At 43.5% G+C, this 22,914-nt stretch overlaps 2 protein-coding genes across 5 annotated transcripts in view; both read left to right on the top strand.

Annotated features, from left to right (window-relative positions):
- Positions 1–15,341, top strand: part of gbe1b (glucan (1,4-alpha-), branching enzyme 1b) — a 63,785-nt gene extending 48,444 nt beyond the window's left edge. The window contains exons 13-16 of the mRNA XM_061780990.1: positions 994–1,178; positions 5,316–5,446; positions 11,267–11,384; positions 13,997–15,341. Coding sequence (XP_061636974.1) covers positions 994–1,178; positions 5,316–5,446; positions 11,267–11,384; positions 13,997–14,059 — 497 coding nt within the window. The 3' untranslated portion in view covers positions 14,060–15,341. The remainder of the gene's footprint in view (positions 1–993; positions 1,179–5,315; positions 5,447–11,266; positions 11,385–13,996) is intronic.
- LOC133481832 (high affinity cationic amino acid transporter 1-like) overlaps positions 7,321–22,914 on the top strand; it is a 25,391-nt gene continuing 9,797 nt past the window's right edge. For 3 of the 4 annotated variants that reach the window (XM_061781003.1, XM_061781002.1, XM_061781004.1), the window contains exons 1-2: positions 7,321–7,966; positions 21,957–22,351. In XM_061781003.1, the coding sequence (XP_061636987.1) occupies positions 21,982–22,351 (370 nt within the window). In that variant the 5' untranslated portion in view covers positions 7,321–7,966; positions 21,957–21,981. Of the gene's footprint in view, positions 7,967–15,557; positions 20,488–21,956; positions 22,352–22,914 lie in introns of those variants that run through there. The other variant, XM_061781000.1, reaches the window with a different exon arrangement.

The raw sequence follows: 22,914 nt of genomic DNA, 5'->3' as shown, positions 1-22,914 counted from the left end.
CCCTACTTGCTTCTGTTGGGCCTCTGTTACTGCTTTTCCAAGCTGGCAAATATGCAGCTCACTGTCAACCCACCGATTCCACATCGGTACCTTACGCGCATAACACCGACACAGGAAAAGCACGGCTTTGACGGAACTAATGACGCGAGTAAAGGCTCTCATTTGCTGCTTTTATTCTGTGGCTGCTGCAGTGCAGTGTTGACAGGCCAGGCCTTATTGTTTGCGACTCCTTTAACAGACCCGTAATGAATTTCATAAGCACCGACTGTCAATCTCCCTTACGTCTGCTTCGTCCCGTTACCTTGACCGTTTTTTTTTTTTTTTAGCGTTGGAGGGGACGATAAACAACCAGCATTTATTGTGTTGTCGCGTGGCTTCATCCGGCTGCACGTGCCTCGCAACCTCTGCTGGGAATTCAATTATAGCTGGCTGTTGTTTTATGATGTTGACGTGACATCTGCTGATGGATTCATTAACTCGGCTCCCGCTGTGACGGGAGAGTGGTACCGCTGGCGTTTACCCCGCTAACTCTCCCGCGAGCTTTAACTCTTTCTGGCTTTAACTCCAGGCTGACTGACCACCTGGAATGCTGCTCAACACCTTTGGAACATTCGTTGACATTAATTACAGAAGCAAATACGCGACAGTGGGACCTCTCTTCACAAACTTAATTTGTTCCGAGATTCCTTTCCGGAACGTTTTCCAGAGAATTATTGTTTTATAATACAATAGTAATATACCTATGTCTGAATGTACATTCACATAGGCCTTTTCTTGTTTTCTTTTTTTTCCAGCTGTCTAAAGCGGAACCGAAAGTGCTCGGGGGGGCAGTAGGAATAAAAGCTTTGTGGCTCTGAACATAAAAAGCGAGACGCTCCGCTGGGATTCTTTACGGGTCGCGGACGGTTTGCGACTTGAAAAGAGCCTCAAATAGCGGCTCCCATTCTAATCTACGGAGACGCTTCACTCTCTATTTTTGTCCTTACGCCGCAGGGAATGAGTTCGGTCACCCCGAGTGGCTCGATTTTCCCCGAGAGGGCAACAACGAGAGCTACCACTACGCCCGGCGGCAGTTCAACCTGCTGGACATGATGCAGCTGCGCTACCGTCAGCTCTACGCTTTTGACCGCGACATGAACCGCACCGAGGACAAGTACGGCTGGCTGGCCGCCCCGCCGGTAAGGAAATGAGTCTTTAGTTTAGTGTCCGGATTTAGGGTTAGTGTTAGAATTGGGGGTTTTGGTTTTGACATGTTTGGCTGGCTGGCCACACCGCCATTAAGAATCTTTATTTAAATTTCAACTCAAATATTTATAGCCACCACCAGTTTATTTATCGGGACAAACTGTTTGGCAAGCATTGGCCATCACTTACAGGCAGATGTCAAGTTCATCTTGGCGAGGTTTCCCTCTCTCGGTTTTAGCTCTCATCCGGCGGCGTCGCTCTTCAATTAATAGCGGCGCTTAGCCAAGTGTTTCCCTCTGCCAGAGAGATGATGTAAATGCGGAGTAAATTGATCGGGATTAGGCGCGAGCGTGCGTAATTGATTTGCGGCGCGCGTATCGTAACGCGAGAGAGCCTCTTCACCTTGTTACTCTCTGACCACCGCCATCGTCGTCGTCCTCCCCAGGATAATTCCAATCACGTCTGCTGCGCGACTGACAGTTTTTTCTTCTTCATATCGATTACGAGTCATCTAGTTTCATTTCCCAAGCACATGTAACTGAATCTGAATGAACTGTATCTGGCCGTGTTTTCCTGCTGATGCACAACCTTCAAATCGTTTTTCGTTATTAGAGTTGAGATGATCTTCAAGAAGGCATGCATTTTTTGGGCAATTTAAAACAGTTCCCAGGGGTCTTGATAACACTGGGACATGACTTCCGCTGCAATTTGTAATGCATGGGTCTGCATGGGTTTTTGTGTCTGGCTGTGATAGGGATGTCTGCCCAATTTCATGTCGATTAATGAATTTGGCGTTGGGCGTTTTTTTGCTAACTTTCCTGGGGGAATTAGTTTTCAAGGAACCCCTAAAATAAAGAATTTTTTTGCCATGATTCACTTTTGCAAAAACTGGTGAGTTTTCAGGAATGTTGAGGCACCGAAATGACAACTCATTCATTCAAAGAATAACTAAAGCTGCAAGCAGTGATGAATATGTCCTGGCACCCCTTTTTCACCACAAAATGATCAGCAGACTTGCTCCGCCCACATTCAGTGATGGGTAAAAAAGGTTTGATATCAATAATGAGACGCAGAGACGAAAAGCGGGTCGTGTCTCGTTACTCGCCGCATCAAACTAACTGACAGGACAACAACAGACAGCCGTCCTCTTTGAACCCGGAAACCTTCTCTCTTAAAGGTACAGGAACTGGGTGAATGTCTCCCACAATACCGGTCAATTGTGTTGCAAATTAAACTCATCAGTCAACGTACCAACGTATTGAACATGAGGCTGGAGGACTTGTTGACTTATTTGTATCAGCGTTTTTTTTTTTCAAGTTGTAATCAAAGGACCTTAACTTTTCACTTACTTTTCAAAAGGTCCAAAATCAATAGACCAGCTAAGCACTGTAATGAACAACAAACAATGAATTAATTACAAATGACGTGTTTGTTTGCGGCAGCACGGTGGACGACTGGTTAGAGCGTCTGCCTCACAGTTCTGAGGACCGGGGTTCAATCCCCGGCGTGGAGTTTGCATGTTCTTCCCGTGCCTGGGTGGGTTTTCTCCGGGAACTCCGGTTTCCTCCCACATCCCCAAATCATGCATGGTAGGTTAATTGAAGACTCTAAATTGCCCGAAGGTGTGAATGTGAGTGCGAACGGTTGTTTGTTTGTATGTGCCCTGCGATTGGCTGGCAACCAATTCAGGGTGTACCCCGCCTCCTGCCCGAGGATAGCTGGGATAGGCGCCGGCACGCGCAGCACCCTGTGGGGGGTGCTTCGGGAAATATGGGGTACCGAACCACCTGATACGGGCTGTCCGGTCCCTGTACGACCAGTGTCAGAGTTTGGTCCACATTGCCTCGTTTCCAGTGAGGGCTGGACTCCGCCAAGGGAGCCGTTTGTCACCGATTCTGTTCATAACATTTATAGACAGAATTTCGAGGCGCAGCCGAGGCATAGAAGCGGTCCGGTTTGGTGGCCTCAGTATCTCTACATCTGCATCTCTACGTTTTGCAGATGATGTTGTTATTTTGGCTTCATCAAGCCGTGACCTCCGACTCTCACTGGAGCGGTTTGCAGCCAATTGTGAAGCGGCTGGGATGAGAATCAGCACCTCTAAATCTGAGACCATGGTCCTTAGATCCTGCCCCAAGTGGAGGAGTTCAAATATCTCGGGGTCTTGTTCACGAGTGACGGAAAAATGGACCAGGAGATCGATAGGCGGATCAGTGCAGCGTCTGCAGTGATGCAGACTTTGTATCGGTCTGTTGTGGTGAAGAAGGAGCGAAGCCGAAAGGCGAAGCTCTCTATTTACCGGTCGATCAACGCTCCTACAAGCTCTCAATTTACCGGTCGATCTTCATTCCTACCCTCACCTATGGTCACGAGCTGTGGGTGGACCGGAAGAACAAGATCCCGGATACAAGCGGCCGAAATGAGTTTCCTCCGCAGGGTGTCCGGGCTCTCCCCTAGAGTTAGGATGAGAAGCTCTGTCATCCGGGAGGGGCTCAGAGTAGAGCATCAAGAGGAGCCAGATGAGGTGGCTCGGGCATCTGTTTAGGATGCCTCCCGGACGCCTCCCTGGTGAAGTGTTCCGGGCTCGACCCCGGGGACGACCCAGGATATGCTGGAGAGACGACGTCTCTCAGCTTGGCTGGTAACATCCCCTCGGAAGAGCTGGATGAAGTGGCTGGGCCTACCCATCATGTGTGAAATTAAACTGCCATGTAAGTAGTTTATGAACAGCTTGTTTCCCAAAACGTGTCTGTGAGGGAGTTATTTTTTTTGTAATTTGACATTTTTTAAATTTTTTGTATTATTTTGCTGAAAATGTAACAAAAGCCACACTCTGCGTTGGCCCTGCAGTGGGTTATTTCCCTGTCATAACAAATATTGGTTACAAAGTGGTAAGGTATATTGAGGAAAGCATTCATATACAGTAACGTAACATAAATCGCTAACAAAAATTAGAGCCAGACCAGTTTAAAAAAATTTGCTGCACTCTGCCCTGGTGCCATGACCCCATGGCAAACACCAAGAAAACCAAGTGCAGTGTGAAATGCCCTTAACCCTTCAAGCAATTAATATTTGAACACAAATGGTACCGCAACGCATGTCGACATTCAATATAACAGTATTCACAGTCATATTCTTTATCTTCTGCGAGGAGCTGAGTCGAGCTAAGAACAAATGAAAGGTGTTGGCATCCATTTACAGTATATCTGCCTGTAGGTCTTATACTGCCCCCAGGTGGCCGAGGCAAGCAGCAGCACAATGGCCATTCAATTGATGCGGTTTAACAAAAACTGTTTAATTCTGTTGAATTATGTCATTACTGTATGTTTTTATTAAGTTCATTATTATAGAGTGCAATTTTCCTGATTAAAAAAAAAAACACAAAACATGTTTTGTTGTTTTCTTGTGAGGCTGCAACAGATTATTGGTATTTCCATTCATTTCAGTGGGGAACGATTTGATATATATGGCCTAGCCGTGGAACAAATCGTGCATCTCAAGACACCACCACTCGAGACGATTATGCAATTTACAGTCTTTGTGTTGAGAGTTTTACTCATGAAAGTTCCTTATTATAATTTAGTAGTGTTCTGCTTCTTTGTCTTGAATCTTATTTAGGGTATTATAAGAATTTGCATTCATGTTCAGTTTTGTGTCTATCAATGTTGAAATTTTATGTATCGGCCGATGTATCTGACGTTGACTTTTTTTTGCACCCGTGATCACTACCGGCATGGGCACCCCAAAATCACATATCAGTCGGGCTCTAAAAAAAAAAAAAAAAAGCATAGTGTATGTCTCCTTTAAAACCACTTCCAAACTTGTTTTGGATGTCATTCCATTCTCCCCGGGATATGCGTCGGTTTGACATTGATAATGCCCGCAAATGAAACATTAGCATCAGTCCAGTCGGACTTTACCGGCGCCTCTGAACCCAGCTGACAAGCGCCCGCGTCTGCTGAGATGGCCGCCACCTGGAATCCGGAAACTGCGGTCCCGCTGATGTGTAGCGCGCCGCATTGTAATCCTCTAAATCCACGCGGAGGAGAAAGTTGATGACTATTCATGGCGTGCGCGTGTGTGTGTCGTCCCCCCCGCCCGCCCCCCCCCCCCCCCTGCCTCCCCCGCAGGCCTTTGTGAGTGCCAAGCACCAGGAGGACAAGGTCATCGTGTTTGACAGGGCCAACGTGCTCTTCATCTTCAACTTCCACCCCAGCAAAAGCTTCCAGCACTACAAGGTGGCCGTGCAGGCGCCAGGAAAGTATCCTTTTTTTTAGCTCTTCCATTGTCTGTTGCAAGAATTGTTTTAAAAGGTCCTATGCTATAATTTAAAAAAAAAAAAAAAACATTTTTTTGGAATAATCTTTGATGTCCTTTTATCGGGTTTTCAAGCTAATCCGTGTCCAAGCAAGAATCTTACAAATTTGGAATAAGTGTATCATGTGTGGGTCGTTTGGAAACTTGATGCAGTTAACGATTTATGATCGCAAATGACTCAACTTTTGAAAAATTCCTAGACCAGAGGAAGAGCCCCGTTGATTTTGAATGATTGAAATAGCTCGTATCCACTTAAAACCATTTCAAGGGGACACATTAGTGCAATTCTCCGCTTTTATCGTATGAAATTGTTTGTCGGTTTTTAAAGCGGATTGCATGTTTAGATCCATATTTAGTGTGTTAAGTCACTTATGGGAGACAAAAGGCGTGCCGGGGATAAAAATAAAAGCAACGCAGCAGGAGGCAAACATGGTCATGGTGTTTATTTGCAGAGGGGGAAGAAGGGGGGGGGGGGGAAAGAACAGCAGCAGCAGCTGCTAATCTCTTAATATTGAGCGCTAATCGCGAGCGTGTTTGACGTGACGTAATTACGACCTCTGTTGACGAGGTGAAGCCAGGGCGCGGAGTTTTATCGCCTTTCTGCTCGCTTGTTGTTGATGTTTTCAAAGAAAGGCCTGCCATGCCAGCTGCTGTCGTTATACAGCACAACGGGAAACGCATAAAGCCGAATGTGTGCGAGAAAGTGTGTGTGAGATTGGGTGAGAGAGAAAGTGAAAGTGTGCATGTGAGTGTGTGGCAATGGGAGAGTGTCTGACTGTGTGTGTGTGTGTGTGTGTGTGCAACTGTGTGTGTCAGTGCTTGAGTTTTGTGTGACAGTAAAAGGCTGGGAGAGTGAGTGTGTAAGTGTGAGAGACAGAGCATGAGAGTTAGTATGTGTGAGTGTGTGTAAGAGTGCATGTGAGAAAGTGTGTGTGTGTGACAGTGAGAGTGTATTTGTGTTAGTGCGTGTGTGAGTGTGGAAAAAATTTTACGCATGAGTGAGTGAGAGAACGTGTGTACGTGAGACAGTGAATGTGTTTCTGCGTGTGTGCATGTGAGAAGGAAGGCGAAGGCGGCGCGAGGAGATGCAGATGCTCCGACGGGAACTGTGTGCGGAGGATCCAATTAGAGGAGAAGACAGATGAAAGTGCCACTAAAAGGCAGCCGAGGTAAACACGAACCAGCTCAAAGAGCGCAAAAGTGCTTTTTCATTACAACGCGCCTGTCACACGCTCAAACTTTCTTCCGCGGTGCGCGAGGGTCAGCGCGGTCACGGAGCTGAAAATAATCGCCGCTCGAGACTGACCCGAGCTGCTCACGCTTGACGGCGCTGCCTTGTTTTGAACCACAGGCAAGAAACAGACGTGCATTTATTTATTTGTTTGCACAGTTTGAAATCGTTTCCAGGTGTCTTAATAACATGCCTGTGACTTGCTTTCATCAAAAAATGATATATACAGTGGACACCGCACCCCTCCCGCATTTCACGTTTTCGTAGATTTTATTTGATTTTTGTTTTTATTTTTTTTTTCTAAATTGGGGGGGGGGGGGGGGGCAATTCGCAAAACAAAAAAAGATACAAAAAAAAAACAATTTCAGTGCAATTATAATGGCGGTTCGCGGTTCGACCCGGTCCACTGTACACCCTCTTTCTTGCCGATATTAGCCTGTTTTGAAAAAAAGAGAGAATGAAAAGAAATACACTGGTTTGTTGGAAATCTTAATCACAATGCATACTGTAGTACCTGTGTGTTGTGTGTCCAAAAGGGGCGTGGCCTGGCGACTGACTTCAGGTCGGAGGGTCAATATGCGTGAGTGTCTGGCCGTGAGTTGTGGCCTACAGCAGCTCCTTGCAAGTGTTTTATTTTTGTATTTGTGTGTTTGACTGTTTAATCCTATTCAGTAAACGGCTGTAAGTGCATTGGCAGCTGTGGCTCTCCTTGCCCACATGTGAGGGCATTAAATTTTGACTCGCAACACAAAGCAAAAATAAAGCAAATGAGTTATTTACTTGCATTTATCAACAGAAAAATGTAGTTTTCAGTGTTGAGGGTTAAAATCATGGCGGTTTTAGCCATTTACCCAACTCCAACTTCCTAATGGATTGGAAATGGTGATATTTGCTTGCGTAAACAACATTCGCATCGCATCGCGTCGCGTGGTGGAGGCGACTAAGCGGGGCCCGGTTCCGATAATTCCAAGCTCCCTGTGTTTGCCTCTTATTCCTCCTCCTCAAATTCACGGTTGGGCTTTTGAGGGATTATGTCTTTGTTAGCTGCTGCAGATGGACGTATTCGGGCTGCAAAGTATCGCCATCAATAAAAGTGTGAATAAAAGGCGAAGATGGAGGAACTCTCATCGATTTTGTCCAAAAGCTGGGAGGAGAGCGCAGTTTGGGCGGTGTGATTGCAGCCGCTGACGACTTGAAAACAATCTGGCCATGAGCTTGATTGCAATGTGGGACGTGAGTTTATTTCTTCTTCAACTTGTTTTCCTCCCTGCACAGGCACTAAAAAAAACATTTCTTTGTCTTGGCCTTTTCTCCAACTTTTTTTTTTTTTGTAAAACATGAACCAATATGTCCATCCATCCATCCATTTTCTGTACTGCTTATCTTCACTAGGGTCGTAATTGAGAAAATTCCAATTCTTTTAAGCTGGGGCCTTTATTAGTCTTCCTGAACAAAACAAAAGATTTCACAAATACATTTCCATATATGATTTTCAGTTTGTATATGCAATATAAACTCATTTCTTTTACTCTTCCAGTCTCTATGTATCGAAGGTCATACCACGCCATCTCAATTGGATTTAAGTTTGGACATTGACTTCTCCACTCCAAAGCCTTCTTTTTGTTTTCTTTTGCATTCAGAGGTGAACTTGCGCGCATGTTTCAGATCGATGTCCTGCTGCATAACCCAAGAGCGCTTCAGCTTGAGTTCACCTGCAGGATTTTCTAGTAGACAACAGAATTCATTGTTCCACAAATCAAAGCAAATAGTCCAGGTCCCGAAGGCGCGAAGCAGCCCCAGACAATCACACTGCCACGATCCTGTTTAACAATACGCATGATGTTTTTGTGTTATTTTGACGCCAGAAGTAACGGGCCGCACACCTTAGAAAAATTTCAACTTTTCAGAATATTCCGAAAATCATCAAGATGTTTCTTGATGAAATTTGAAATCAGCCTTTGGGTGTGTTTTTGTCAGTAGTGTTTTTTGCCTTGGAATTCGCTATAGATCCCATCTTTTATGGTTGTGTCATGAACACTGACCTTAACTGAGGCCTTGTTTGGATGTTGTTCGGGCTTCTTTTTCGACCTCCTGGAAGAGTAATTGTTCCACTATTGGGGTAACTGTGGTCGGCTGGCCACTCCCGGCAAGGTTTACCACTGTCCACAGTTTTCTTCAATTGTGGATAATGGCCCAAAGCCTTGGAAATGGCTTTATAATGTTTTCCAGAATGATATATTTCAATCACATTTCTTTGGATCGTGGCATGATGCGCTTCTTCACTTTGTCTGAAAGATACTATTTGTGGTGCAACAAATCGGGTGGTAATTAGGCCTGGGTGGAGGCAGTGAAATTGAGCTCACCGTCACCAAAACTGGTTAATCACAGTCAACTGTTGTTTTTTTGAGGTATTAACATTGGATTGATTTTTCTAAACATTTCGTTAGTCTAGTTGCAGAATTGCTCGTCATTTTGGACTATTTTTGGAAAATGAGGAAAAAAAAGACGACAAATTCAACAATCAAGAAGAGTCCAGATTACCATAACCTAGATGACTGAGAATCTATGCGGACATAAAGAACAAAAAATCGGGTGGCCAACTGCACTGCTATTTTTAATGATATTGTGACAGTATGTGAAAAAATAATTTCAGCAATTATGCGATGAGGCTAACGATTTAACTAGGGCTCGGACTCGCCCTTTAAATCCCGATTCGTTATTCTTGTTGATAGTAACGAATGACTTTGGAATCAAATCGTTTGGCGATGGACATGTTTAGCTACCACATGCTCAAACAAGTATCTATAAGTATGGTATGTGTAACAAGGTGGCACACGTAGAGAGTGTGTGCCACATAGTTTATTGAGTGAATATGGAACGCCATTTGAAAAAGCCACTAAGGTGCTAATGGTGTGTTTCTTAGTTGTATATCTGTAAATAAATTATTATTTGCCAACAAAAATGCCATTTTTTTAAGAGCAAAAAAAAAAAACATTAGCATCAAAGTCACTGTTCTGCTTGACGTTTCTTTTCACAAAACGCTTGCTTTCTCCTTTTTTGGGTCAGGAACGGAATGTGGTAAAGCCAACCCATGTTCTACTGCTAGTTACCAAAGAATGAAAAAAGGTCGAAAGAAACTTTTTCTGGTAGTTTCGGTACTTCTCGTCAAACAACCGAATATTGTGCGGGTCTTGAAAGATCAGTCAAAGTGCTTTTCAACGGCTGGCAATATGGGGAACTCAGGTTTGAAGATGGCTGCCAGTGAATGAGTTCAGTGTGATCAATACGTATGCAAAAAATAAAATAAAAACATTCTCAGTACTGTATGTTTCAGTTAATAAATATACAATAAACAATGGTCGTAAGTGGAGCACAGTGTGGCTTTGTCCCCTTAAAAGTGACTTAGTGTCGTGGTCTATGCCACGACAGCTTTTTCTCTTCATCTCAGCTGCCTGTTGCCTGGTGGCATATCTATCCATTTCCCCAAACGTTTGACTACAACTATATGGTTGTAAAATCAATCAATCAACGGGGTTTCTTGTTTTTACACAGCAAAAAAAAAAAAAGAAGGCTCTCAAACTGTGACACGTTCCGAAGCTGACCATGAACTTGGGATGCTCAAATCTGCCGCATAACGCGGTTGAACGGGCGTCACGTTGTGGAGAAGTGGCGCCACTAAAGAATCCAGCGCACAAGGACTTGCTGGAGAGTCTCATGCATTGAAATCAACTCACAAAAAGTCCTTTTCAGTGACATTCAGCAGAGTGAATTGGTTTTAGACGGGCTGATAAGTGCGCGCTGGATCACATCTTCATCCCTCTTTCCCGCCCCCCCTGTCATCTTTATCCCAGCGTCCTTCACGTGGAGATGGACTCTCCGAACCGCCGCCACTTTTAACTCGTCTTCTCGATTGCGATTGTTTTGTCGCCGCTGCGGACTGCCCAAATTGAATTGCTCAGTTTTGTTGCGAGTGTGTGTGTGTGTGTGTGTGCGTGACAGACGAGTTTATGTCCTTCCTGGGGCTTGTCGCTAGATTGGAGAAGCAAATAGATGTGTCGCGAGATTGCTCAGAGACTCGGCTCACGTACAGGAAAAGACCGAGGAGTTTGTTTTTTGCTGCAAAGCTGCCGGGGTTTTTTTTTTTTGTTGCTTGAGCCGTTTCTTAGTCGTCTCTTTGGCCTTGAAGGCACCTTGTCAGGCTGCCGGTTGACTGTGAAAGAGCAGCGAGCCTGTTGAATTTTCTGAGAGTCCTTACTTACACTCGGGACGAGGCAAACCGTGCTCAGCCCTACTTGACACCTGAAGTCCGGTACATTTGGCTAGTGTGAGAAATAAATAGAAGAACTCGAAATGATTCACAAACTAAAATAAAAGCCCGTGGCTGTCATGCACATAAAATTACAGTAATGTGGTCGTCGGAACGTGACGATTTGGGTTTGTCAAATCCAAAGAACTTCTGATCCAAACCCCTTTTCCTAAGGTATCTGCTTCCCCCCTGCTGTCGCTGCATTTTCCTTCACAGACGTGTGCCAGGTACAAAATCAAGCTGGATTCTGACGAGGCTCTGTACGGAGGCCACGGACGGCTGGACCACAACACCGAGTTCTTCACCGAGCCGCAGCCCTTCAACGGACGCCCCCATTCAATGCAGGTACGCACGATCACCTCGTCCCGGATGCATGCTGATTAGTTGTGGAGGCATTCACACTGCTGATGTTGCGCTTTCCTCAAAGGAAAAAACACTCCGTGGTGCTTTCTCAAAAAGAAGACGAACTGTTGATGTTACACTGTTGTCATCCTAAAAGTAATTGCAGCTACATACATGCATATTCCCCCCCCGGGGTATAGCTGTGTAATATTTAAGGTCTGAATATTTCATTTATTCAAGTTTAAGATTTTTGGAAGGCATGGCATTGAGTGGAACGGAGGCACGAGTTGAGAAAATAGTGTCTTTAAAAGCAATTCTCACGAGCTAATATCTATAAAAATGACGACACTGTGCTGCACTGAAGTCCACTATTATCTGTGCTGTCAGAGAGGGATTAGTGAGTTTGCATTCCACTGAGAGCCATTCCTAATATTTCCACGCTCCGACGTAGCCAAACAAGTTAACCAGCCCTGCCGATGCTGCCCTTCAAGCCCCCCAGCTGCTACGTCGTTCCTTCATGAAAGCATTTTCATCTTAAAAATGCACATTTTTCACTAGCGCTCTGGATCATCATTAGAACCCGCATCCTGTGTTTCCTTACTTAAAGAATGTAAATTATTCAGAATGTTACCTTTTCATGTGCCGTGTGAAGACGCGCTAAAAGGGTGAGCGGCTCACGGCGCTGGTTTTGTTTACGTGAACTCAAAGTGAACCTCGACACGTCGCTAATGCAAGCGTCGGTGCACTGAAGCAGATGATGGGTTTTTTTTTTTTTTTTTTTTCTCATCACGGACAAACTTTTTCTCGACTTTTCCATGCCTCTCTTCGATGAAAGCCCGCTTTAGCCACCACGTCATGCCATCACGTATGCTAGAGAAGAAAGTGAGGCGGAGTACACAGCAGATGCTACCTCCACCTCGTTGGCATTGACTTTGTTTTGTTACAACGAAATGTAATCGGACGCCGGCGTCTGCGGGAGGTGGGGTGAACCTGCCTAAGCGTTTTTTTTATTTAACAGCTGCACAAATTCCACAAGCACAGGAAGCTACACTTCTCTGACTCGGAACAAAACTAATCAGATGGCATCAGCATGTATTCGTGTTGGGATTTGTCCGTGTCGCTAGCCAAAACCCTTTACGTCTCTGTACTGTACCAAATTTCCCACAAAGCGCATACAGTATTAAGTTAGGGAGAGGAAGTGTTTAAAAAAAAAAAAAAAAAACAGGCTTGCGCTCTTGCAACACGACTACCCCGTAAACAAACACGCCAGACGTCATGGCTAGCTAGCGGCATGCTTTCGGCATTACGTCAAATCTGTTAACCGACAACATCACGCCAACGTGAATAGAACAAAAAAATCATCAAATTACTGATGTTGCACTTTCTAAACAGAATGGAACAATTACATACATACCCAACAAGTGACTTTTGGCGTTCCCGTACTCCCACCCGAAGTTGCTTGCGTCTCACCGTTTGGGCCACCGGTGGGCGCCAAAGAAACGCTGGCCTGGCAGTGACTCGCAAGTGCGGTCCCTGATTAAATTGTTTACAGCCCTGCTCTCGCTCGCTCTCCGCTGACTCTGTGGGGAAATCTAAGGCCGTTTTATGTCTGCCTAACTTTTTCCTTTCTTTTTCATGAGAAGACTAATGGCGCTCAGTGGCTCTTGGCCCGCGAAGCACGCATGGAATATCAAGCAGATTGATCAAAGAGCTGATTAGCGGCAGACTCCTTGTTCTAAATATAGATACACGTGTACATCATACATACGAACCGCACATATTACAAGGCGCCTGACTTTTACACGCTTTTATTCTTATTTTCCACATACCATCTCATACTGAGCTCAAACTGAAGTATACAGTACACCTTTAATGTCGTACAATGTGAGCTCACCTCTGAGAGGATCAAAGGAACTCGTCGTGTTTTGCTTCTTCTTTGGCTTTTTTTGTGTGTGTGTTTGTTTTGCATCCCTTATTCCAAATGAAGAAACGCCCTCAACAAGTGTCAGTTTCACTTATCAAAGTTTCGGCAGATTTTTGTGGTTGTTTTGTATTTCCAGAGCTGCCAAATGTTACGGATCGTCCATATTTTGTTGCGAAAATTACTGACTTTTACACCCGTAACACTGATGGTTATGGGTGTATTTATTTTTTTAATCCAGCGTCCGACATTAACAGCTACCAAAAGACTTCAGATGCTGGCCAGTCCAAATTTCATGAATTAGTTAGATGAAATAAAACACTATAGTGTCAAAAACAAAACAAAAATGTAAATGGCGCGTCCGCATTGAACAGTCGCCCAACCTCGCTGCTTTCCACTGTTCGTATCGGCGAATGCTTGATGCAAACTATTTTTGCGCTGCCCCAGCTACCTACGAGCTATGGCTAGTTAGCTAACACGGCTAATCCGATGCTGAGCCACGGAGGCGACCGTTCGCTTCGTGTCTTGTGTCAACGCAGTAGAAGTCGCTAATCATTGCCTCCATGGCAGCGAATAAGCTACACTTGTGAGAAGTATTATTGTATTACAGTATATATTACTATACGTTTAAAAGTACATTAATCTGCTGTTTAAACCCCTTTCTCACTTTTCTTTTTTTTACCCCCCCCCCCAGGTGTACATCCCCTGCAGGACCGCTATTGTGCTGGCTAATGAGGAGATTGATTACTGTTATTAGAAACACACACACAGTGTCTGATTGGTCCGCTTGGACATCCAAACGCTGCTTGAAACCATCCACCGCAATCAGCCGATTTGTTAGCTGTGTTCAGTGTTCTTTGTCATGTGAAACACAATTGTGGGTGCGGGGAAGGAACACACGACAATATCGATAATTATTAATAATAATCATGGTGAAACATCTTAGATGATTTTTTATTTTATTTTGCACTTTTGGATGTTGTATGGTTTATTTGTGTCAGTGGTGCTACTTTACAATAAGGGTACCCTTATATAGAAATGATAATACTAGTAAGAAATAGTCATAGTAGAGAATAATGCGTTTAGGAATTGATTCTAATGGGTTTATATGAGCACTTTATGAATTGTTTATAGATTGGTTGTTATTAAGTTAACGCCGGCTAAGCCTTAAGAAAGAGCCTTGACAGCATCATCACTTTGCCGAATAGTGAGTGCACTGCTTAGGTAATAAATTATAGCAGTAAAATAAAGAAGCACAACTCCAAATGTTTTGATTTGTATGTGAAACACAAAGAAAAGGATTATTTGGTTCAGATAAAACAAGATACGGTATTGGCTTCCGTTTGGGGCTCATTTGGGGGAATTTCCCGAGTGAGAGTTCAAGCACTGCAATTCGCCCAAAATGGCTGCGCCAAACCAAAATGGCTCACATCCATCTTTTTAATAACCAATTTTGAAAACGTTTTTAAGGGGACCCTTATGGTAAGGTCGTACCGTGTCAGTATTACCAGCACTTCAATCATTTCTGGGGTCATTGTCATGATAAACATGCTGTAATTTGCACAGAAAAAAATGAATTTATGAAATTGAAATGTACCGGTGGGTACACGGTGGTCGGCTGGTTAGCACATCTGCCTCACAGTTCTGGGGACCGGGGTTCAAATCCCGGCCCCGCCTGTGTGGAGTTTGCATGTTCTCCCCGTGCCTGCGTGGGCACTCTGGTTTAACATGCATTGTAGGTTAATTGACAACTCTAAATTGCCCCAAGGTGTGAATGTGAGTGCGAATGGTTGTTTGTTTATGTGTGCCCTGCGATTGGCTGGCGACCAGTTCAGGGTGTACCCCGCCTCCTGCTCCAGCACCCCCGCGACCCTTGTGAGGATAAGCGGACAAGAAAATGGATGGATGGAAATTGAAATGGGTATTTTGATGAGCGACGATAACACTGTGGAATTTTTTGTCATTTCAAGTATTGTTTTTGCAATGTGGAACATTAAAAAAAAAAAACAACAAAAAAAACTGTGCCATCTCGCCAAACATCTCCCAAGTCACTTGTTTTTCTTATTTTATTGTACGTATAATTTTACTCGATAAAATAGTTTTTTAATGATACAATTATAAAAAGTCACTCATTTTTTATTGTATTTATAATTAATCATAATGAATTGATTATTTATTTGTATGTTTTATATATATATAGATATAGATATATAGAAATATATAAATGTATGCACATTCTTAATTTTACTAATATTTTTTATATTGTTTATAGAGTAATAAGTCAGTTGGAAAATGAGATGGTCTAAAAGAATTTTTATTTTTTTTTTACTTGTATGACAGTAAAAGTCTTTCCACTTAAATGCTGCACCTATGAAAGGATGAGTAGTTGTATTTTAGTTTATTGGACTTCTTTTCCTTTGGGCTTGTCCCTTTCGGGGTCGCCACAGCGCGTCATCCTTTTCCATGTAAGCCTATCTCCTGCATCCTCCTCTCCAACACCAAGTGCCCTCACGACATCCATCAACCTTCTCTTTGGTCTTCCTCTGGGGCTCTTGCCTGGCAGCTCCATCCTCATCATCCTTCCACCAATATACTCACTCTCTCTCCTCTGGACATGTCCAAACCATCCAAGTCTGCTCTCTCTAACTTTGTCTCCAAAACATCGAACCTTGGCCGTCCCTCTGATGAGCTCCTTTCTAATGTTATCCAACCTGGTCACTCCTAGAGCGAACCTCAACATCTTCATTTCCGCCACCTCCAGCTCTGCTTCATGTTGTCTCTTCAGTGCCACTGTCTCTAATCCGTCCATCATGGCCGGCCTCACCACTGTCTTCTAAACTTTGCCCTTCATCCGAGCAGAGACTCTTCTGTCACATAACACACCTGACACCTTCCTCCACCCGTTCCAACCTGCTTGGACCCGTTTCTTCACTTCCTGACCACACTCACCATTGCCCTGGACGGTTGACCCCAAGTATTTCAAGTCCTCCACCCTTGCTGTCTCTTCTCCCTGTAGCCTCACTCTTCCACCCTCTCATTCACACATATATATTCTCTCTTTCTTGGGCTAATCATTCTTCTGCTTTCCAGTGCATGCCTCCATCTTTCTAACTGTTCCTCCAGCTGCTCCCTGCTTTCACTGCAGATCACAATGTCATCTGCAAACATCATGGTCCACAGGGATACCAGTCTAACCTCATCTGTCAGCCACTGCAAACAGGAAGGGGCTCAGGGCTGATCCCTGATGCAGTCCCACCTCCACCTTAAATTCTTCTGTCACACCGACAGCACACCTCACCGCTGTTCTGCTGCCCTCGTACATGTCCTGTATTATTCTAACATACTTCTCTGCCACTCCAGACTTCTGCATGCAGTACCACAGTTCCTCTCTGGGTACTCTGTCATAGGCTTTCTCTAGATCTACAAAGACACAATGTAGCTCCTTCTGACCTTGTCTGTACTTTTCCATCAACATCCTCGAGGCAAATAATGCATCTGTGGTACTCTTTCTAGGCATGAAACCATAGTGTTGCTCTCAAATACTCACTTCTGTCCTGAGTCTAGCCTCCACTCCTCTTTCCCATAACTTCATTGTGTGGCTCATCAACTTTATTCCTCTATAGTTCCCACAGCTCTGCGCATCACCCTTGTTCTTAAAAATGGGCACCAGCACACTTTTCCTCCATTCCTCAGGCATCTTCTCACATGCTAGAATTCTGGTCAAAAACTTCACATTCACCTTTCCTAGATGCTTCCATACCTCCACAGGAATGTCATCAGGACCAACTGCGTTTCCATTTTTCATCCTCTTTAATGCCTTTCTAACTTCCCCCTTACTAATCAGTGCCACTTCCTGGTCCACCACACTTGCCTCTTCTGCTCTCCCTTCTCTCTCATTTTCCTCATTCATCAACTCCTCAAAGTATTCTTTCCATCTAGCTAGCACACTGCTGGCACCAGTCAACACATTTCCATCTCTATCCTTAATCACCCTAACCTGCTGCACATCCTTCCCATCGCAAGCCCTCTGTCTGGCCAACCTGTATAGATCCTTTTCTCCTTCTTTAGTGTCCAACCTGGCATACATGTCATCATATGCCTCTTGTTTGGCCTTTGCCACCTCTACCTTTGCCCTGTGTCGCATCTCAATGTATTCCTTTCGCCTCTCCTCGGTCCTCTCAGTGTGCCACTTCTTCTTAGCTAACCTTTTTCCTTGTATGAAGTCTCCTTCTCTCCTTTCCTGCCAGAGGATACACCAAGTACTCTCCTGCCAGCCTCTCTGATCACCTTGGCTGCAGTGGTCCAGTCTTCTGTCCACCGAGAGCCTGTCTCACCTCTTCCCGAAAAGCTGCGCAACACTCGTCCTGTCTCAGCTTCCACCACATGGTTCTCTTCTCTGCCTTTGTCTTCCTAATTTTCCTCCCCACCACCAGAGTCATCTTACACACCACCATCCTATGCTGTCTAGCCAGACTCTCCCCTACCACAACCTTACAGTCGGTAACCTCCTTCAGATTACATCGTCTGCACAAGATGAAATCCACCTGTGTGCTTCTACCTCCGCTCTTGTAGGTCACCCTATGTTCCTGCCTCTTCTGGAAAAAAGTGTTCACTACAGCCATTTGCATCCTTTTTTGCAAAGTCTACCACCATTTGTCCCTCCAAGTTCCTTTCCTGGAAGCCGTACTTACCCATCACTTCTTCATCACCCCTATTTCCTTCACCAACATGTCCATTACAATCTGCACCAATCACGACTCTCTCTCTGTCTGGGATGCTCACAACTACTTTGTCTAGCTCCTTCCAGAATTCCTCTTTCACCTCTAGGTCACATCCTACCTGTGGGGCATAGCCACTAATCACATTACACATAACACCCTCAATTTCAAGTTTCAGCCTCATCACTCGATCTGATACTCTTTTCACCTCCAAGACATTCTTAGCCAACTCTTCTTTTAAAATAACCCTGACTCCATTTCTCTTCCCATCTACACCAATGTAAAATAATTTAAACCCTGCTCCTAAACTTCTCGCCTTACTGCCTTTCCACCTGGTCTCCTGGACACACAATATATCAACCTTTCTCCTCATCATCATGGCAACCAACTCCCGAGATTTTCCTGTCATAGTCCCAACATTCAAAGTCCCCACATTCAATTCTAGGCTCTGTGCTTTTGTCTTCTCTTTCTGCCAAAGAACCCGCTTTCCACCTCTCCTTCGTCGTTTCCACCGGCCCCCTGCAGGTTAACGGTGCCGGGGGAGGACGTTGTTAACCTGGGCCACGACCGATGCGGTATGGAATTCTTTAGAAGAATGCTCATATTTGTCTGGCAAGCCGGATGCCCTTCCTGACGCAACCCTCTGCATTTATCCGGGCTTGGGACCGGCCTACAGTTAGCACTGGCTTGTGCCCCCCATAGGGCTGCATTATTTTAGTTGATTAGACTGTTTGGCTTTCTTTTTCTTTTCTTTTTTTGCCCTTTTATTATGGTTAAAAAAATTATATATATTGCCTTCAGTGATCTTAAACACTATAGCTACAGTAATTTTACTGTATTTTCGTTTTATAGGACAGTAGCTGACTTGTACTTCTTGTGTGATTAACAAAAAAGTAAAAAAAAAAAAAACATTTTTTCGAAATTGACATCAATGACAGTAGTAACTTCATTTCAGTAGAAAATTTCACAAATTGTGATCGCAGGAAGGCCCTTTTCCACTTAAATGCTGCATCATATTTATCTACATCAAAGAAGTGGTAGTTTTGCTTTATTTTAGTTTTGGAACGTTTTATTGGCCAGTGGCTAACTTTTTAAATGTGTATGAGAGTTATAAAAAATAAAATAAATGAATGCATAAAGTCCATCTAAATGCTACGCGACACCTACAATCATCATCTTCAAATCATCAAATGTATCGTCAAAGGGTGAGTAGTTTAACTTTATTTTAGTTTTATTGGAAAGTGTTGGCTTCTTTTTCACTTGAATGAAGGTTCAGAAAAATTGTTAATTAAGTTGACTCACCTTCAGCTAGCTTTAAACGTTATAAATCCTCGGGGGGCCGTGTTTTTTTATTTACGTTGAAATTAAATATTTACGTATATTGAGACCACTCAATAGGGTTTGCGGGCTCCATCTAGTGGTCGTAAACGAATATTTACAGTGGTTCAATGCATTTCCAATGCGGCACATTTTGATAGGTGCACTCCAGTTGTATTTAACTTTTAATCACCATCCGTTTGCATTCAATCTTTGACAACTGTTTGTTTTCATTCATTTATTTAGGTACAAATTTTATTGGACTAAATGTGCAATTCATATAAATGGAATCTTTATTTAAATACAGTATTTTATTTTCCTAATTTTAAGCAAGGTGTTTATTTTCAAACTGCATAATGTAACAGTGGCTTACTGTAATATCAAAAGAACCTTTTAAGGAAGGAAACTTTTTGTGCGTGGCGTAATAAAGTTTGAGAACATCTGATTTCGACGATGAGGCATTTCCTTGCCGTTAGCGGCACCGATTGGTGGAAGGTAGCAAGTACAGCCTTTGACGAACCGTCTTTATGCGTCGAAATATACGTTTGCTTGTTTTGTTTTTTTAAAATATTTCGTCACGTTACAAAAGAAGTAATGGTATCTTTGTAAAATGTAAAATTCGAACTATAACAGCCACATAAAGGCTGTCACTGTATACATTTTCCCTCCTTATTATTTCTATTTCCGTTTTACCTTAAACATCCTGATATGCCAAGTCAATAGATTGATTTTTAATGACGCACGTTTTTTTTTCTCAACATGTAGACACACGCTGTTGTTGATACATGCGTTACGAATGGATTTGGACAAAAGACGAAAGCGCAGATACGAAGCACAAGATGGTTTTACCTGTACGTCAGCATGGAGGCTAACGCTAGCGCTAGTAGCTTTGAAACGACTTACGTCAGCTATAATACGCCACCGAGACTCACGTTGCTGATAATTAATAAGTGAAGAGAATAAATACCCATGGGAGGATATTAAGACGTATAATAATTCGTAGTTATTCAACAGTTTCCGTTTGTTGAAGTTGTACTGGAAGTAGCCTGCAGGCAGGTTCTCCTCCTCAAGGTGGCGACAAAAACAACGCTTTCTCTCGAAGCCAGAACAAGACTCAAAAGCGTCTTGAGTTTGTCTCGTAAAAAGTAAGGTAAGACGTTTAAAACAGGAAAAGGTCACGCCCCTCATGATTATATAGAAACAAGTATTAATGCTTGTGTGCCACGTATCGGAGGGAGAGACAGCGGTCACTTGACTCATAGACAAACGGATGCATGAAATGTGCAGGAGCATTTGGAGATTGAAAAAAGTTAAAACCACTTCAAGAAGAATCATCTCTATGTAGCAACGTCATAATATTTCCCAAAAATGACAAGTCTGTTAAAATGCTGAGTATGCCTGAACGCCACTTCCACCTGAGCACAGTGCATCAAGAGTTTTGGAAATGGGATGATGAGTTCCAGAGCAATTGAGTTTTGGGCGTTGGAAAAATGGCTTTTTTTGGGGGGGTCAACGTTTTTGTGTGGTATCACCTTTAAAAAATCTGATTTAAAAAAAAAAAAAAAAAAAAAAAAACGCCTTCAAGTTAGAATAAAACACTATAACGTGATTGTATCTACTAGACTGGTTCATTTAATCAGCTGTTTGGGAAAGCCCTTCTTGATTGGCTGACAAGTTTCACTTAAAAGTATCCACCAATAAGCTTGTGCGGGCCCAAATTCCCAGGAGTTTTCCGAGTCGACGTGTCAAAAATACCGTGAAGTTTAAAATGGCGTCACTTGCCTCAAAAATGTTGAGCGCAAATGGAACATTATTCAGGTGAAGAGTATTGTGGGCCGTACAGTAGGTCATGTGAGGCAGATGTGCTAACCAGTCGTGCACCGTGCCAGCTCATTCAATGTTTTTTTTTGTTTGTTTTTGTTTTTTTCTTTGAAAATTCCACAAAGATAGCAGCCACTTGTGTTGTTGCTACTTTATGGTCATAATTGCATCCATGTTCACAAAATGTGTCCTTTGCATTTACCTTACAGCAGTGGTGACATAGAGGTAAATTCAGCCGTGGTTAAGATCTTGATTGATTGAGATCTTGTGAATTTATAAGGCAGATTTTTGTTGTTGTTGTTTTTTATGCCCGCCGCACACCAAGCGACGTGGCCAAGCACGACTGAAGTGGACAAAAATACAGTCGGCAACTCATCGGATCCCTGGTGTTCCTATCGGAAAATACTAATAATACTTCTCTATTAATATAAAAATCATTAATGTAAATAACATTAATAGCATTAGCATTTATATTTCTTTTTCTCAAAATAATGATTTTATTCTCCCTGTAGAATACATTTTTAATATTAACAATGTGACTTTTTTTTCTCAACTATGCAACATTATTCATTAAAAAAAAATACTTTTTCCCCCTTCAATTCTTCAAAAACAATTTTCTAAATAGGGATATGACTTTGTACTTGAAAAATTCTGACTTACGTAAAAAAAAATATGTAAATTACTCCCCTGTTGCACAGCAAAATTGTTGTATATGTATGAGATTTTATCCTGGGGAAAAAAGAAAAATAATTTGGCTATAATACTCTATGGCGCAAATCTGTCGAGTTTTGCCAACAGGTGACGTCCTATCTGTTCAGCCGAGATGATTCTGGAAGCCCTGAGTCGCTTCGGGAGGCAGTTTATGCGCGTCAAGGTGGTGGACAGCACCAGCGACGACACCCGCCTGGCGCGGTGCCTCAACACGTACGACCTGGTGGCGCTGGGTGTGGGAAGCACGCTGGGCGCCGGCGTCTACGTGGTGGCCGGTGACGTGGCCAAAAAGAGTTCGGGACCCGCCATTGTCCTGTCTTTCCTGATCGCGGCGGTGGCGTCCATCATGGCCGGCCTGTGCTACGCCGAGTTTGGCGCCCGCGTGCCCAAAACGGGCTCGGCGTACCTTTACAGTTACGTGACGGCCGGCGAGCTGCTGGCCTTCATCACGGGATGGAACCTCCTCATCTCTTACGCCATTGGTGAGATATTTAGAGATTGGCTATTCTTAGGTTGACTAAATGGTCGATTTGTGTGATTTCCCAAAATCAATTCTCAAAACTTAGTTGAGTTTGAAAGTTCAGCCTCTGGAGCCAGATTTGCTTAGAAACATGAAATTTAGAAGACTAATGAGTAGACCCACAAAAGTCTCAAGAACCCATACCCACAAACACACAGGAAATCTTCCATTTGGGTTTGAACCTGCCATTTTGGGGTCAATTTTCGCCATTTTCTGACATTTTTCAAAGACAAACTTCTTGAGATTTAGAACAATTCCTACCAAATTTGGGCCATGTATTCTAGACAGATGGATGACACTTAAATAGAACCTTCTGGTACTCTGCGTGTGGGTGGGGCATAGCAGCAAAATTTGATAACCTGCCATAAAACCTCAAAACTAATACATGGAGTTTGAAAGCCAGCAGTTTGAAAGCTTGAAGCCAGTTTTACTTAGCAAAATGAAATTTGGTAGCCTTGTCTATCATGAGTAGACTCACAAAAAGCCTCAAGATCCCATACCCAAAGACGCACAGGAAGTCTTCCA

The sequence above is a fragment of the Phyllopteryx taeniolatus genome, chromosome 8 (assembly GCF_024500385.1).
Source record: "Phyllopteryx taeniolatus isolate TA_2022b chromosome 8, UOR_Ptae_1.2, whole genome shotgun sequence".
NCBI lineage: Eukaryota > Metazoa > Chordata > Actinopteri > Syngnathiformes > Syngnathidae > Phyllopteryx > Phyllopteryx taeniolatus.
Note: the sequence above shows the minus strand (reverse complement) of the source record. Positions and strands in the feature narration are given on the sequence as shown.